This window comes from Neomonachus schauinslandi, chromosome 1 (genome assembly GCF_002201575.2).
Source record: "Neomonachus schauinslandi chromosome 1, ASM220157v2, whole genome shotgun sequence".
Lineage (NCBI taxonomy): Eukaryota > Metazoa > Chordata > Mammalia > Carnivora > Phocidae > Neomonachus > Neomonachus schauinslandi.
The window spans coordinates 65,035,813-65,052,175 of record NC_058403.1 but is presented as its reverse complement, the minus strand read 5'-3'; the positions used below and the strand labels follow the sequence as shown (position 1 = coordinate 65,052,175).

The 16,363-nt window shown below is 37.8% G+C and overlaps 1 protein-coding gene across 1 annotated transcript in view; it reads left to right on the top strand.

Moving 5' to 3' along the window:
- The window catches only part of POLQ (DNA polymerase theta), a 124,703-nt gene extending 110,368 nt beyond the window's left edge, over window positions 1-14,335 (top strand). The window contains exons 28-30 of the mRNA XM_021692492.1: window positions 10,724-10,877; window positions 13,635-13,750; window positions 14,192-14,335. Of these exons, the coding sequence (XP_021548167.1) occupies window positions 10,724-10,877; window positions 13,635-13,750; window positions 14,192-14,305 (384 nt within the window). The 3' untranslated portion in view covers window positions 14,306-14,335. The remainder of the gene's footprint in view (window positions 1-10,723; window positions 10,878-13,634; window positions 13,751-14,191) is intronic.
- The last annotated feature ends 2,028 nt before the right edge of the window (window positions 14,336-16,363 follow it).

The window sequence follows — 16,363 nt, the reverse complement described above, 5'->3', positions numbered from 1 at the left end:
TGTATTGAAAAATATACATAGGGAAAGTACAGGGAACAAATGTAAATTTCAGTAAATTATCACAGAGCTGCACCTGTGTAACCACTCAAGTCAAATAGAAAGTACCTTGATGGTTCCTAATCACCACGTACAGCCTTCCCAGAAATAATTGCTATCATCATTTCTAAGCCGATAGTTTTATGTATTTTTGACCTCTTTCTACATCATGTGTATATATTCTTGCGCCTAGCTTCTTTCACTCAAAATTGCATAGTTAAGTCATTCGTGTTTCATTTGGAGTAGCTGTTTTACTATATTATAGTGTATTCTATTATGTGAATATATCACAGTTTATCCATTTTTCCACTGATGGGCATTTAGGTTTCCAGTCTGGGGTTATTATGAATCTTGCTGGTTTGAAAATTCTTGTCCAAGGTCCTTGGTGCACATGTTTCCATTTATGTTCAGTAAAGACCTAGTCATAGAATTGCTGCTGCTTCAGTTTTAGTAGATAAAGACAAATGGTTTCTTATGGTGGTTGTAGCAATTGTCCTCTTATCAAAAGTGTGTGCAAGTTCTCTTTGCTCTGCATCCTTGCCAACATTTGCTATTAAGATGATATAATTTTAGCCATTCTGGTGAGTTTAAAGTAGTATCTTGTTAGTTTTATTTTGCATTTCCTTGAATACTAATGCGGTAAAGCAACTTAAATATTTAATAGCCATTAGTTATTTTTTCTTGGGAAAGTGCTTTTTCAAGCTTTCTTGTTCATCTTTTGTTGTTGTCCTTTTCTTTTTAAAGAGTTTATTTATTTGAGAGAGAGAGAGAGAGCACAAGTGGGGGGAGGAGCAGAGGGAGAGGGAGAAGCAGGCTCCCGAGCAGGGAGCTGGATGCAGGGCTCTGTCCCAGGACTCCGGGATCATGACCTGAGCTGAAGATAGACACTTACCCAACTGAGCCACCCAGGCCCCCCTGTCTTTTTCTTATATGTAGGAGCTCATTATTGATTACATGTTTGGAAAATATTCTCTCCCACACTGTTTGGCCTTTTCATTCTTACCAGTAACTTTAGATGAGGAGAGGGAATTAATTTGGCTTATTCTTAAAATTTTTATTGAGAAATAACATGTGCCATAAAGGCTATAAATCTTAAGCATAAAGCTGGAAGTTTTACATGTGTATACCCATATAATCACAATCCTGGTCATGATATAGAACTTTTCCAGCACCCAGAAGGCTTCTTTATAGTCCCTCCAAATCAATACTGTCCACTTCCCACCCCAGCACACATAAAAAAACTATAGGTTAGTTTTGTATGAACTTGAATTTTATTTAAGTGCAATCATACCATATGTACTCTTGGGTCTGACTTTTTTCACTCAGATATAGGTCTGTGAGATTCATTAGTGTCATGTGCAGCTGTAGTTCATGTCTTTATTTAGCTGACATTGTGGGGACATACCAACAATTTATTTATCTGTTCTAATGTTGGCAGACATTTTGACTATTTCCAGTTTTTAGCTATCATTAATAAAGCTGCTATGAACATTCTTGTATGTGTCTTTTGGTGAACATATGCATCCAACTTCATTACCTTTAGAGTGGAATTGGTGAGTCATAGAATAAGCACATTTATACCTTTAGTATATACTGCCTAATAGTTTTACAGAGTGGTTATCCCAGTTAACATTGCCATCAGCTCTGTTTATCTACATTCTTGCCATTGCTTGATATCATTGGTCCTTTTAATTGTAGCCATTCTGGTAACCTCACTGTGATTTTAATTTGCCTTTCCCTGATGACTAGTGATGTTGAGCTCTTTTTTTGTTTATTGACCATTTGGATATCTTCTTTTTTTTTTTTAAAGATTTTTATTTATTTATTTGAGAGAGAGAGAGTGAGAGACAGAGAGCATGAGAGGGGGGAGGGTCAGAAGGAGAAGCAGACTCCCTGCCGAGCAGGGAGCCCGATGCGGGACTCGATCCCGGGACTCCAGGATCATGACCTGAGCTGAAGGCAGTCGCTTAACCAACTGAGCCACCCAGGCGCCCAGGATATCTTCTTTTGTGGAGGATCTATTTAAATCTTTTGTCTTTTTCTTTTTTTTTTGAGTTGTCTGTTTTTTAACTGATTTATGAGAGTCCTTTATATATTCCAGATATGAGCCCTTTGCTTATATGGATTTATCAGTCTTTTGTATTATTGTAGTATTTTCCTTGATCTGTTTAACAAAGATTTCTCTACCCCAATGTCAAGAAAATATTCTCTAGTAGCTTTTTGTTTTGCCATATACATTTATATCTACAATCAACCAGGAATTGGTTTTTATGTATTTTGAGAGACTGAGAGTCAAGGTCTTTCCACCTCCCCACTCAAGGATATACAATTGTCCCTAACTATTGAAAAGACTGAGCTTTCCCGCCTCTACTTTTCAGTGCAACCTTTGCCACAAATTAGATTTCCAAATATGGATGTGTCTGTTTTTGGACACATTATTTTTGTCTGTTGTATTTGTCATCCTTTAGACAGTGCCACACTGCCTTCGTGATGCAGCTTTGTAAGATGTCTTGATATATGGTAAAGTAAGTCTTCTTACCTTGTTCTTTTGTTTGTTTTTCAAGAATATTTGCCTATTCTTGGTTCTTTGCATTTCTGTATAAGTTGTAGAAGCAGCTTGTGAGTTTCTACACAAACACAAAATCCTGTTGGGATTTTTTTGAGATTGCCTTGAATTCATAGATCAAGATGGGATTAATGGACATATTTATACACTTGAGTTTTCCAATCCATGAACATGATGTATCTGTCCATTTATTTAGGTCTGTAGTTCTTAAATTCTCTTAATGTATAATTTTGGGGAAGAGATCGTATATGTTTTTTATTAGATTTATAGCTAGGTATTTGAAAAATTTTGATGCTGTTGCAAATGGTATCTTTTTTTGTTCTTTTCCTTCTTTTACATTTTCTAACCCTTTGCTGCTGGTACTTAGAAATGTAATTGTTTTTATTTTTCTTTTGTCTAGAAGCCTTGCAAATATTACTTACTAATCCCAAAAATTTATCTGTAGATACTTCTAGATATTCTATCTTCACAATTATCATCTGTAAAGTAGTTTTATAACTACCTTTCCAACCTTTATTCCTTTTATTACTTTTCCTTGACTTACCAGCTAGGGCATTGTTCAATATAAGTTGTGATAGTGAGCATCTTTGCCTCTTTTCTGATCTCAAAGGGAAATTTTAAACATTTATTACTAAGTAGAACTCCCCTTTAGGTTTTTTTTAATATGATTTTTTTAAATTTTATTTTATTATGTTATGTCACCATGCAATACATCATTAGTTTTTGAAGTAGTGATCCACGATTCATTGTTTTCGTATAACACCCAGTGCTCCATGCAGGACGTGCCCTCCTTAATACCCATCACTGGAATAACCCATACCCCTACCCCCGTCCCTTCTAAAACCCTCAGTCTGTTTCTCAGAGTCCATAGTCTCTCATGGTTCATCTCTCCCTCTGATTCCCCTTCATTTTTCCCTTCCTTCTCCTAATGTCCTCCATGCTATTCCTTATGTTCCCAAATAAGTGAAACCATATGGTAATTGACTTTCTCTGCTTGACTTATTTCACTTAGCATAATCTCCTCCAGTCCCATCCATGTTGATGTAAAAGTTGGGTATTCATCCTTTCTGATGGCTGACTAATATAATATTCCATTGTATGTATGGACCACATCTTCTTTATCCATTCATCTGTTGAAGGGCATCTCGGCTCTTTCCACAGTTTGGCTATTGTGGAAATTGATGCTATGAACATTGGGGTGCATATGGCCCTTCTTTTCACTACATCTGTATCTTTGGGGTAAATTTCCAGGAGTGCAAATGCTGGATCATAGGGTAGCTCTATTTTTAATTTTTTGAGGCACTTCCACACTGTTTTCCAAAGTGACTATACCAACTTGCATTCCCACCAACAGTGTAAGAGGGTTCCCCTTCTCCACAACCTCTCCAACATTTGTTGTTTCTTGCCTTGTCAATTGTTGCCATTCTAACTGGTGTAAGGTGGTATCTCAATGTGGTTTTGATTTGGATTTCCCTGATGGCTAATGATGATGCACATATTTTCATGTGTCTGTTAGTCATTTGTATGTCTAATTTGGAGAAGTGTCTGTTCATGTCTTCTGCCCACTTTTTGACTTGATTATTTGTTTTTTGGGTGTTGAGTATGAAAAGTTCTTTATAGATCTTGGATATCAGCCCTTTGTCTGTAGTGTCATTTGCAGATATCTTCTCCCATTCTGTGGGTTGCCTCTTTGTTTTGTTGACTGTTTCCGTTGCTGTGCAGAAGCTTTTTATCTTGATGAAGTCCCAAAAGTTCATTTTTGCTTTTGTTTCACTAGCCTTTGGAGAGGTATCTTGAAAGAAGTTGCTGTGGCCAATGTCAAAGAGGTTACTGCCTATGTTCTCTAGGATTTTGATGGATTCCTGTCTCACATTGAGGTCTTTCATCCATTTTGAGTTTATCTTTGGGTATGGTGTTAGAGAATGGTCGAGTTTCATTCTTCTGCATGTGGCTGTCCAATTTTCCCAGCACCATTTATTGAAGAGACTGTCTTTTTTCCATTGTATATTTTTTCCTGCTTTGTTGAAGATTATTTGACCACAGAGTTGAGGGTCCATATCTGGGTTCTCTATTCTGTTCCATTGGTCTATATGTCTGTTTTTGTGCCAGTACCATGGTGTCTTGGTGATCACTGCTTTGTAATATAGCTTGAAATCGGGCAAAGTGATGTCCCCAGCTTTGTTTTTCTTTTTCAACATTTCCTTGGCGATTCGGTGTCTTTTCTGATTCCATACAAATGTTAGGATTGTTTGTTCCAGCACTTTGAAAAATGTCATTGGAATTTTGACCGGGTTGGCATTGAAGGTATAGATGGCTCTGGGTAGCATAGACATTTTAATAATGTTTATTCTTCCGGAATGAAAGCTGAATTGGTAGAACTTAAAAATGCTATCAATGAGATCCAATCTAATCTAGATAATCTAACAGCTAGGGTAAGCGAGGCAGAAGAACGATTTAGTGATCTAGAAGACCAATTAATAGACAAGGAGGGAAAAGAGGAGGCCAGGGAAAAACAACTCAAAATCCATGAAAGTAGAATCAGAGAAATAAGTGACACCATGAAGCATTCCAATATCAGAATTATTGGGATCTCTGAGGGGTTGGGGAGAGAGAGAGGACTAGAAGATATATTTGAGCAAACTGTGGCTGAGAACTTCCCTAATCTGGGGAATGAAACAAACATTAGTGTCCTAGAGGCAGAGAGGACCCCTCCCAAGATCAAGGATAACAGGCCAACACCCTGGCATGTAATAGTAAAACTCGCAAATCTTAGAACCAGGGAAACCATCTTAAGCGTGGTTAAGGGGGAAGAGATTCCTTACATACAGAGGCAGGAACATCAGAATAATGTCAGACCTATGCACAGAGACCTAGCAAGCCAGAAAGGCCTGGCAAACATAGTCAGGGTACTAAATGAGAAGAACATGCAGCCAAGAATACTTTATCTGGCAAGGCTGTCATTTTGAATGGATGGACAGATGCAGAGCTTCCAGGACTGGCAGAAACTGAAAGAATATGTGACCACTAAGCCAGCCCTGCAAGAAATATTATGGGGGGTTCTATAAAAGGAGAAAGACCCCAAGAGTGATATAGAACAGAAATTTACAGGGGCAGTCTATAAAAACAAGGTCTTCACAGGCAACATGATGATAATAAAATCCCCTTTAGGTTTTTAATAGTGCCTGTGTCCGATAAAGTAAGCTCACTTGTATATTTGCATGTAGGGCATAGAGTCTCTGTCATACCTGCTAAATTCTGTTCTTGTGGTGCAAACACGGTCATAGACAATACATAAATGAGTGAGTGTGATTGTGTTCCAATAAAACCTTATTTACAGAAACAGCAGCTAGCCCTGATTTGGCCTGAAGACTGTAGTTTGCCCACCCCTAGTCTAACTGTCCCTTCTTTGAATGTAATCTGCTTTTCTTCTCTAGGTTGCTTTCCATACAGTATTTTTCTTTCTGTCTCATTTCCAGCAGATTTTCTGTGATATGCCTAAGTATGTATGTGTTTCCAATTTATGTGCCTCTGTGAATATGCATGTTTAATTGATCCTTTAAGGGTGTTAGGACTTTTTCAATCTGTGGCTTGATATCTTTTGTTGATTTTGGAAAATCCTTAGTCATTTCTTCTTTAATTATTGCTTCATTGCATTCTCTCCTCTCTGGGACTCCTATTATAAAATTTTTAAACCTTTTTAAAAAAAATCCTCATGTTTAATATCCTCTGTTTGCTATTTTCCACATTTATATTTCATCCTGCTTAATTCTGGATATTTTCTTTTTCTTTTTTTTTATTTTTAAAGATTTTATTTATTTATTTGAGAGAGAGAGAGCCAGCATTAGGGACAGAGGAAGAGAGAGAAGCAGACTCCCTGCTGAACAGGGAGCCTGACACGTGGCTCGATCCCAGGACCCTGAGATCATGACCTGAGCCAAAGGCAGATGCTTAACCCACTGAGCCACCTAGATGCCCCCTGGATACTTTCTTCTAACATATCTTTCAGTTTACTGATTTTGCTCTTCAATTTACTATTGAACCCAACTGTTGAGCTTTTATGTTCTAAATGATATAGAACTTTTCCAGAACTCCAGAAGGTTTCTTTATGTTCCCTCCATATCAATACTAACCCCTACTGTACACACACACCAAACTACAAAGAAGGTACTGTTTAAGTGCTTTAAGTTCTATTTTTTTCCTGGCACAAAGTGATGCTTTTTTTAATTGGAGTATAATTAATATACAGTGTTATATTAGTTTCAGGTGTACAATATAATGATTCAACAATTCTATACATTTCTCAGTGCTCAGCAAGATAAGTGTACTCTTAATTCCTTTTATTTCATTCCCCCACCCTCCTTCCCTCTGGCTGGCAAACACCAGTTTGTTCTTTTTTTTCCTTTACTCATTTGTTTCTTAAGTTCTACATATGAATGAAATCATATAGAATTTATCTTTCTCTGATTGACTTATTTCATTTTGCATTATGCCCTCTAGGTCCATCCATGTTGTTGCAAATGGCAAGATTTCATTCTTTTCTTATGGTTGAGTGATGTTCCATTGTATAAATACACCACATGTTCTTTATGCATTCATTTGTGGATGGACAGTTGGATTACTTCCATATGTTGGCTATTGTAAATAATGCTGCCTAAACATAGGGGTGCATATATCTTTTCAAATTAGTGTTTTTGTTTTCACTGGGTAAATACCCAGTAGTGGAATTACTGGATCATATGGTAATTCTATTTTTTATTTTTTTGAGGAATCTCCATACTGTTTTCCACAGTGGCTGCACCAGTTTGCAGTCTCACCAATAGTGCATGAGGGTTCCTTTTTGTCCACATCCTTAGCAACATTATTTCTTGTCTTTTTGACAAAATACAACGTCCATTCAAAAAAAAAAAAAAAACCACTCTAAACAAAGTGGGTTTAGAGGGTACATACCTGAACATAATAAAGGCCATATGTGAAAAAACCCACAGCTAGCATCATACTCAATCGTGAAAAACTGAGAGATTTTCCTCTAAGATCAGGAACAAGACAAAGATGTCCACTCTTACCACTTTTATTCAACATAGTACTGGAAGTCCTAGCCACAGCAATCAGACAAGAAAAAGAAATAAAAGGCATCCAAATTGGTAAGAAAAATGTAAAACTTTCACTACTTGCAGATGACATGATACTATATATAGAAAACTGTAAGACCCCACCAAAAAAACTACTAGAACTGATAAATGAATTCAGTGAAGTGACAAGATACAAAACTAATATACAGAAATCTGTTGCACTTCTATACACTAATAATAAAGTAGCACAAAGAGAAATTAAGAAAATGATCCCATTTACAACTGCACCAAGAATAATAAAATACCTAAAAATAAATTAAACCAAGGAGGTGAAATACCTGTACTTTGAAAACTATAAAATGTTGATGAAAGAAATTGAAGATGACACAAACAAATGGAAGGATATTCCATTCTCATGATTAGAAGAACAAATGTTAAAATGTCCATACTACTCAAAGCAATCTACAGATTAATGCAATCCCTATCAAAATACCAACAGCATTTTTCACAGAACTAGAATAAGTATCCTAAAATTTGTTTGGAACCACAAAAGACCCCCAATAGCTAAAACAATCTTGAAAAAAAGAAGAACCAAGCTGGAGGTATCACAGTCCCAGATTTCAAGATATACTTCAAAGCTGTAGTAAGTTATTTTTATTTTTCAGTTCTTGAGTTTCCATTTTGCTCTTATTTTATGGGTATTTGGTCCTCTGCTGAAATATTCAATTTTGTCTTTTATATTCTTGAATATATTAAACTTTATTTTACAGTCTAATAAATTTGATCAGAGTTTATAGTCTAATAAATCTCAAACTTGTATCCCTGTAGTCTTTTCCTATTGTCCTTTGTTTTTCTTAGTTTTCTACAAAAGCAGTTATATTGTCTCAACTCTTTGCTGTCCTGGTAATTTTTTATTGAATGTCACATGTTGTTTATGAATGATTGTGGGTATAATTTGAAGCTTGTATGATAATGTTACCTTTGTTCAGAAGATTTACATTTGCTTTTGGCAGGAGACTAGAATGACCAACAATCTAGGATGACTTTGATCCAATTTCAGGAATAGAAATGATTCGAAGCAAAGATGTTAAGACCAGACTATTTCTAATTTATCTTTTTTCCTAGGGTGTTAGTTTTGGGGTGGCAACTTGATGGTTTACTAGTGCTCCGTCTACTTCTTGCCCCCCTGTTTGTTCCCCAGACACCTCAAGACCATCAAGCTCTGCTCAGAGGTTCTCTCAGCTGCATCTTCTGGAATCTATTGATTTCTTTGGGAGAAATGTGGCCTCCAATGCCAGGGTCACCTCCTTGGTTTTCTTTCTCTCATAGCTCTCTAGGTTCTATAATTTCCTATTTCCTTTTTAACCATCTGATTCAAACCATCTGATTCATTCTCTATCCAGCTTTTCTCATTGTTATCAGTCGGAGGGTTGGTCCTAATGGCCTAATCTCCCATTACCAGAAACCTATGTTTTTTATGTACATGAAAAAGCCCTAAAAAAAAAGAAGGAAGGAAAGGAAAGGAAGGAAAGAAAGAAAGAAAAGCAAAAGCCAAAGCCCTGGTCATTAAGGGACAGAGGTTGTAAGACACGAAGCCCAAAGACTGCCAAGTTTTTTTATTTTGGAAGAGAATCAGGGAAATACAATATGATGAGAGTTAAGTATATATCTTAGTTTTATTTTTATGCTTGCTTATGTCACAGTTAAAAAACACCCCAAAATTTCAATGGCTTATAATAAGAAACTTTATTTTTAATTCATGTTAGAGTTTGACTCTGGGTTGACTGTGGCTCTGTTCCTTATTTTCTTCATTCTGGAATTCAGAAGGAAAGAAAAGTCTCTGTCTGGGATAAGCTTTTTTGTATGTGTGACAATGTTGGATAGCTCTTAAAATGCCGTAGATGGGGCCGTATGTCAATTTTATTCACATTTCATTCACCAAAGCAAGTCAAGGTCAATCTTTTCGGGTGAGTAACACTTGAAATCACGTGGCAGTGGGTGGGGCAGCAAGTGAGAGCAACAATAACACAGTCCACTACAAAGAGGCCTACGGTTTCAAGGAGAGGAGTTGGTAGAACTCTGAAATTCAGTCACTCTTTAAACAGTGACAACTGAATGAGTTTAGAGTGGATTCATCAGCATCTGACAAAACAATAAAAAAAAAAAAGGAAAGTCTATCTCTTTAAGAAGTATTTACTATACTAGGAGTTGGTTGTAGCCCAGGTGACATGGAACTAGGCTCAAGTTACATAGATCCTTCCAGTGTGCAGACCCTTCCCATTTTCTGAGACCTTTGGGACAGTAGATATGGTATTCATGGATAGGTTATACCTTGAATGTTAACCCCGATGCCCATCCTTGCTGCTTTAGGATGATCACTTTTAGCAGCTATGGTTGCCTGCCAAGAAGTTCATGGCAGCAGTAGTTTCGGGGAAGTGCTAACTTAATACCTAGGAATCTAGGGTCTGCATTTTTACTAGCAGCTAGTGATCGGCCCCAGCAGCCCATAAAAAAGCTCTGATTTATACCAGAGGGCTCCAGATGCTCTGGGGCCAAACTCTACATAAGACCAGAAGCCACTGATATGGAGAATATGCTTGGAACATTCTATCTCACATCACAATGAATGATATTCTACTTATATCTATTTAGGATTAAGAGGAATTGTATTTTAAGGAATAGCTCTTTTAGAGTGAAGTTTAGAACAACTAGAACATTGATGATACATGTTTATGAAATAATTTTGAGCTACTAAATACATTTTAAGTGTAATGTAGTTTTTGATTCCAGAATGTTGAAGATTTCTAAACTGAAGCAATCTGACCTTCTTCTATTTAGACTGTTCTCATGTGGATGATGGCCCAGAATCTAGAGCCCTGGATCATTCTAATTGTTATTCTTAGGATACAGCTTAATAGTTGATGTCCTGGGTCACATCTTGGTCCAGATTTCCAGTCTGGTTACAGATGTGAGCACTGATTTGTGGACACTAAAAGCAGGTATGAAACCATGTAGGTGTATCTGATGGAGCCCTTGTTATTGTTTTTTGAAGGCTGAGCGTCAGGCCATCAACACAACAGTCCAAGGTTCGGCAGCTGATATTGTCAAAATAGCCACAGTTAACATTCAGAAGCAATTAGAGACCTTCCACTCAACCTTCAAGTCCCATGGTCATCGGGAGAGTATGCTCCAAAGTGACAGAACAGGTTTGTTCATAAATGAGGACCCTGCTATAATGTAGTGAGATTAATTGTATCAGAAAAGAAAAAGGGAAGCATTTTATATATTATTTCTCAGCAGTTTTCAAACGTTTTGGTCTCATGATGTCTTTACATTCTCAGAATTACTAAGAGTCCCAAAGAACTTTTGTTTATGTGGGTTTTATGTACTAATATTTACCATATTAGAAATTTAAACAGGGAATTCAAAAACATGTATTAACATTTGAAAATAATAATAAACTCACAGTATGTCAGCATAAGTAACATATTTTCTTAAAAACAACTACATCTTTTAGAACAAGAAAAAATTGGTGATGAGTGGTTTTAGTTTACATTTCTGCAAGTCTCTTTAATGTATGACTTAAGAGAAGATATTTGGATTCTCTTATATATTTCTGCATCCAGTTTGTTGCAATCTCACCTGTCCTGTAACTTCTGGAAAACCCTCTTATACAGTCTTTGGTGATAAATGTTCCAGTTTGTGGGGGACTGATGGGTTTCCCAGGATATGGGACTTTTAGTGCTAACTCAGGATAGTTGGTTACTTTGCTGTGCACTTTGGAGAGAATGAGACTGAAAAAGGAAAATCACCTCTGAGTGTTATTATGAAAATAATTTGACTTTGAAGATACCTTGAAGGAATCTTAGGGATCCTCTGGTCCTTAGATAACACCTTAAGAACATGTTGATTTTCCTATTCATCACCTTCCGTGTTCTCGGAAATCTGGGAATATATACTGAGTTGACTTCCTTATCACATATATTTCTTTGCTGGTGTTGCCGTCTTTTCTTGTTCTTATTTTCCTAAGTTCTGTCCTTATTGCTTGGATAGATTATTTCTTGTTCTGACAAGTAGATTCCCTTCTCTGTTTGTCCCATGTCCATACTTTCACTTTAAATACCATTTCAATGTGCTTGAGATTGCCAAACCATGACTGCAGCCAGGTTTTAAATTTTCCTGGGAGGAAGTTAAGAAGGTTTCGGGCATAAATGGGAAGAATCAACTGCTGGAGATGAGTCAGAAAAAGTAAGATCAGCTGTTTAGAATGGAATTTGCTATTTCTAGAAGAGACATGCTTATACATTGTAGAGAATAATACAGTCAGTCACACAGATATAGATGTTCACTTACATACAAAAATACGTAGATATAAAGACTTATTTGCCCATCAAATGAGGATTATTAATTTTATTTTCTTACCCCCCACCCCCCAAATATCTAAGGCTACTCAATCAACATTTTGTGTGTGGCAGTGTGCACACACACACCACACTCACACCACACACACCTTCTCTCTCTATAGAGAGAATAAATGATCAAACTTATTTGGGGAATAACACTGTACTGTGTGCTTTAGAGGATTTGGAAATAAAAGTTATCCACCTCTTTTAAGTTTAAAATCTAAGGAAAGGAAGAGAAGATGTGATCTGTGACTGAAATATTTACATAACTGTTCACAGCAGAGTGATGCAGTGCTAGAATGAGGGTATAGACAATAACAGCCTTTGGAGTGGGTGGAAGGCAATTTGGGTGTGTCACTAGGGATCACTTCCTGGACTCGTGCTGGGTGAAAGGTAGTGTGGTAGGTCAGCTGAGCCCAAGGAAGCAGCCCACACAGGAAACAGGAGGGTCATAGCCAAAGAACAATGGGAAATCAAGAGGATGAAGGTATGGTGATTGGAAAGCAGAAAAGCATCCTGATAACCAATGATGTGGGCTAAGTGGGGCCTGGTGGGGCAGAGCAGATTTCAGTCAGCTGGCAAATGGATAGATGCACAGCTGTTGCAGCCCTGGGATGGAAGCAGCTTGCCACAGCCTCATCTGCCTTTGCTCTCTTACCCTGTAAGAGCCACCTGTGAGGAAACTTAGGCTGCAGGTCATGACAGCTGAAGAACCCTCTCTGAGGGAAGCTCCAGATACTGAGGAAAATCATGTTTGTGCTGCCTGGAAGGATAGGAAATTTGGGTGGCAGAGAGGAAGGACTGCTGTGAGATATGGGCAAATGATTAAGGGCAGTTACTCTAAAGGTATTAATGTTGAACCTCATCCTAATGATCAGTGGGGCATAATCTGTACTGCTAGGCCCAGCTTGTTAGGAGATGGTAACTAAGTCTAATACAGTGGAGTTACAGGTTCTTTTGAGAATCTACTGAACAATCATCTCCACAGAAAAATGTATAGATACAACTTCAAGGGATTCGTACAGTCTCTGAAGTCCTCATTTGGACCCTGGGTTTAGAATTACTTGTTGGCAGCATGAGGTCCAACTGGGAAAACACCAGTGCTACCACAGTGACACTTCTGGCCATAAAAAGATATCAGGGAGTGTCCTTCTTATAAACACTGCCTAACGACAATACCAGCTCACTCTCCTGGGGCAGGGATCAGGCCCCATACTACTCTGGTGCTATTACACAGAGAAGTTGGTAGTGAGGGCGCCATGGAAAGTGAAGATGTTGGTTGCTTATAAGAAATAAGGTAGACGTCTTTTGGAGCAGAGTTCTTCAAACTCCATTTACTGACTTCTTTGTTACATTCCTCCTTTCTGGGAGGAAGTTGGTAGAGTTTTGAGTTTACCTGATGGGAAGTCAGCAAGTAGATATTTTCCTAATAGTTCTAAATCTTATGTGTTTTAATCTCTTAATTAAAATTCCCCAGAGTTTCTCAAAATCCCTAAAAATACTATTCTTCTATGGCACGGTGATATGCTGATCAGTTTTCCTACTTCTTTCATGGGGTAGGATTGTTACCAAAGAGAAAACTGCAAGGGATGTTCTCCCCAATCAGAGGAGGCTTCTTCATCCTTCAACTCCATGATGAGCTCTTATATGAAGTGGCAGAAGAGGATATTGTTCAGGTATTTTTGCAGTGTTTGTGTCCATTTCATAGAACGCTAAGATGCTGTAGGTCAAGTTAAGATGTATGAGATTTCTGGAACCCTTTCCCATTCCCAGATGGCTATATAAATGTTGAGTCCATAAGGGTAGAGAAAGAGCTAAGAGTGTTCAGTTTCATACTCATTTTTAAAGAAACTTTTGATGCAGGGCTGTTTTTGTTTGGGAGAAGTTAGATGAGAGTCTTGCCCTGAGGGTTTAAAAACTGAGCATTCTCACTGAAACTGGCAGAGCTCCTGCTCATCAGTGCAGACCAGTTTGGGATGCCTGACTCTTTTCGAATTTTGAGTTTTAAACACCATGAGGTGAAGAGCTCCAGTCTGGCTTATCACCTCAGTGGGTGGGTTGGGAACCATTCTTTGATTCAGAAGAGAGTTTGTTAACCTCTTTTTTTTTTTTTGCAGGTAGCTCAGATTGTTAAGAATGAAATGGAAAGTGCCATAGAACTTTCTGTGAAACTGAAAGTGAAAGTGAAAATAGGTGTGAGCTGGGGAGAGCTGAAGGACTTTGATGTGTAATTGTACAGCTGACTAAGTCCTTGTGGGGAAGCCTGGTGTAGGTACAACCACATGGAAGAGAGATTACCCTTTCACATATTTCAGGAAGACCAGCTCTCAAGTCTTGATGGATGTGGAATAGTAATGTTAGTGAGAGTTTCAAACTGTATATCCAGACTTTATTCTCTGTAGTATAAAGAAACTCTTTTTGAGACAAAATACCAAGTTTAGTGATTATATTCACTCTCAAAGAGTATATATGAAATCGCCTTTTACAGCTCTTTATGGCTCTAAACATGTTCAGAACATGTGATTGAAGTATGCACTTAGCACTTTGGATCTCATCTGTCTGAAGCATGAAGACCGTGGAACTGCTAGCTCAGGGGCATTTCCAGCCCTGTCCAGGATTTGGACTCTTGTGATGCAGACCCCAGCAGGAGCCATGGGCAGATAGAGCTTTGGTTTCTCATACGCTACCACGGTTAGGCATTGTGTATGATTTTTTTCTCCAGTATCAATTTAAGACTACTGGAGTAGCCTTTGTAAGCAGCATTGGCTAATAAATTCTGAATTCTGTAAAGTGGTAGACTTATTATGGATGTCATCTAGGAATGGATTTTCATGAAAGGGTGTTTCTTCTCCTTTTCCCTCCTCAATTCATACAATGAATGTATTTGCAATACTGAGGTATTATAAAATAAGCTACACCTCTTCATGAGGTATCCTGTTCTGTAAGATCAGATGTTTATGCTGCAGTTTAATATGATAATGCCAAAGAAGGAAGACACTCCTGTGTCCATCTCTTAGTGCCCCTTTCTATGTTTGTGGCAGGGTGGGAATACCCATGCTAAAGAGATAATATTTTATAATTCCAATCAAAGGTGTATTACTGACTTTTTTGCTGTTGAAATAAAATGAATTTATGAGAAACTTTATATCAGCAGTTCAGTTTTTTAAATTGTGTTTCATCTAAGAGTATCAGAAATATGTGTTCCTAGTTATTTATTCTAGGGTTTGCATTGTTGAGTTGGTTCAACAATGTCTATGCACATAGGAAATGTTTCTTATATTCTTAATCAGTTATCAGAAGAGTTCTTTTATGTTTATTAACCAGAAATGTTTAAAAAGACAGTCACTATAAACAAAGTGTAATACACTATTAGTAGTTGCATATTAGTGCACAAAATACTCAGACATGTTTTTTGGGGGGTGAGAGGGAGTGGGCAAAAGATGGCACAGATAAGAGGGAAGTTATATCATTATTTCTTGAGTTTTTTCCTTATTCACCCGTACCATGTTTCTCAGAGAGAAAAGCTGTAGTGCTGTCAGTATTCAGGTGGCCTTGAGATCCAGCACAAGAGAAGGCTCATTCTGTTTACTTGTGAGTTTTCTCTAAACATAAGTGCAGACACATAGGTCATTTCCACCTGATTTTCTGCAGCAGTGGCTCTGGATGTGTAGTCCCATGCATCCTCTCATCCTTTCGACTTACCCACCCACTACGAGCTGGATTTAAAACAAACAGGCAGCCCTTGCTATGCATGGTTCAGTTAGGCACAAATTCCAGTTACCATGGTTTACTTAAATAACACTAGTGCCCCTAATCACACAATTGAAATTTCAGTTCCCAGGGTATAGTAACTGAGTAATTGCATCAAGTTCAGACTTTACTGGTAGTTCTTCAGTCCACAAATCATTATGTAAATACTAATGAGCACTGTGGTAAGCAGAATAATGCCCCCCCATCCCCATTCTAATCTCCCAAACCTGCGACCATGTTATAGTAAATGTTAAAAGGGACATTGCTGAGGTCATTAAGGTAGAGATCTTGAAATGGGAAAATTACCTAGGTTCCAATATAAACACATTGGTCCTTATAAGGGGAAGACAGATGGTCAGAATCAGAGGAGGATGGTGAAGATGGAAATAGATTGAGATTCGAAGATGTTGCATTGCTGACTTTAAAGATGGAGGAAGGGGCCATCAGCCAAGGAATGCAGGCAGTCTCTGGAAGCTGGAAAAGGCAATGGAATAGAAGTGGATTCTCCCCTACAACCTCCAGAAAGGACGCAGCCCTGC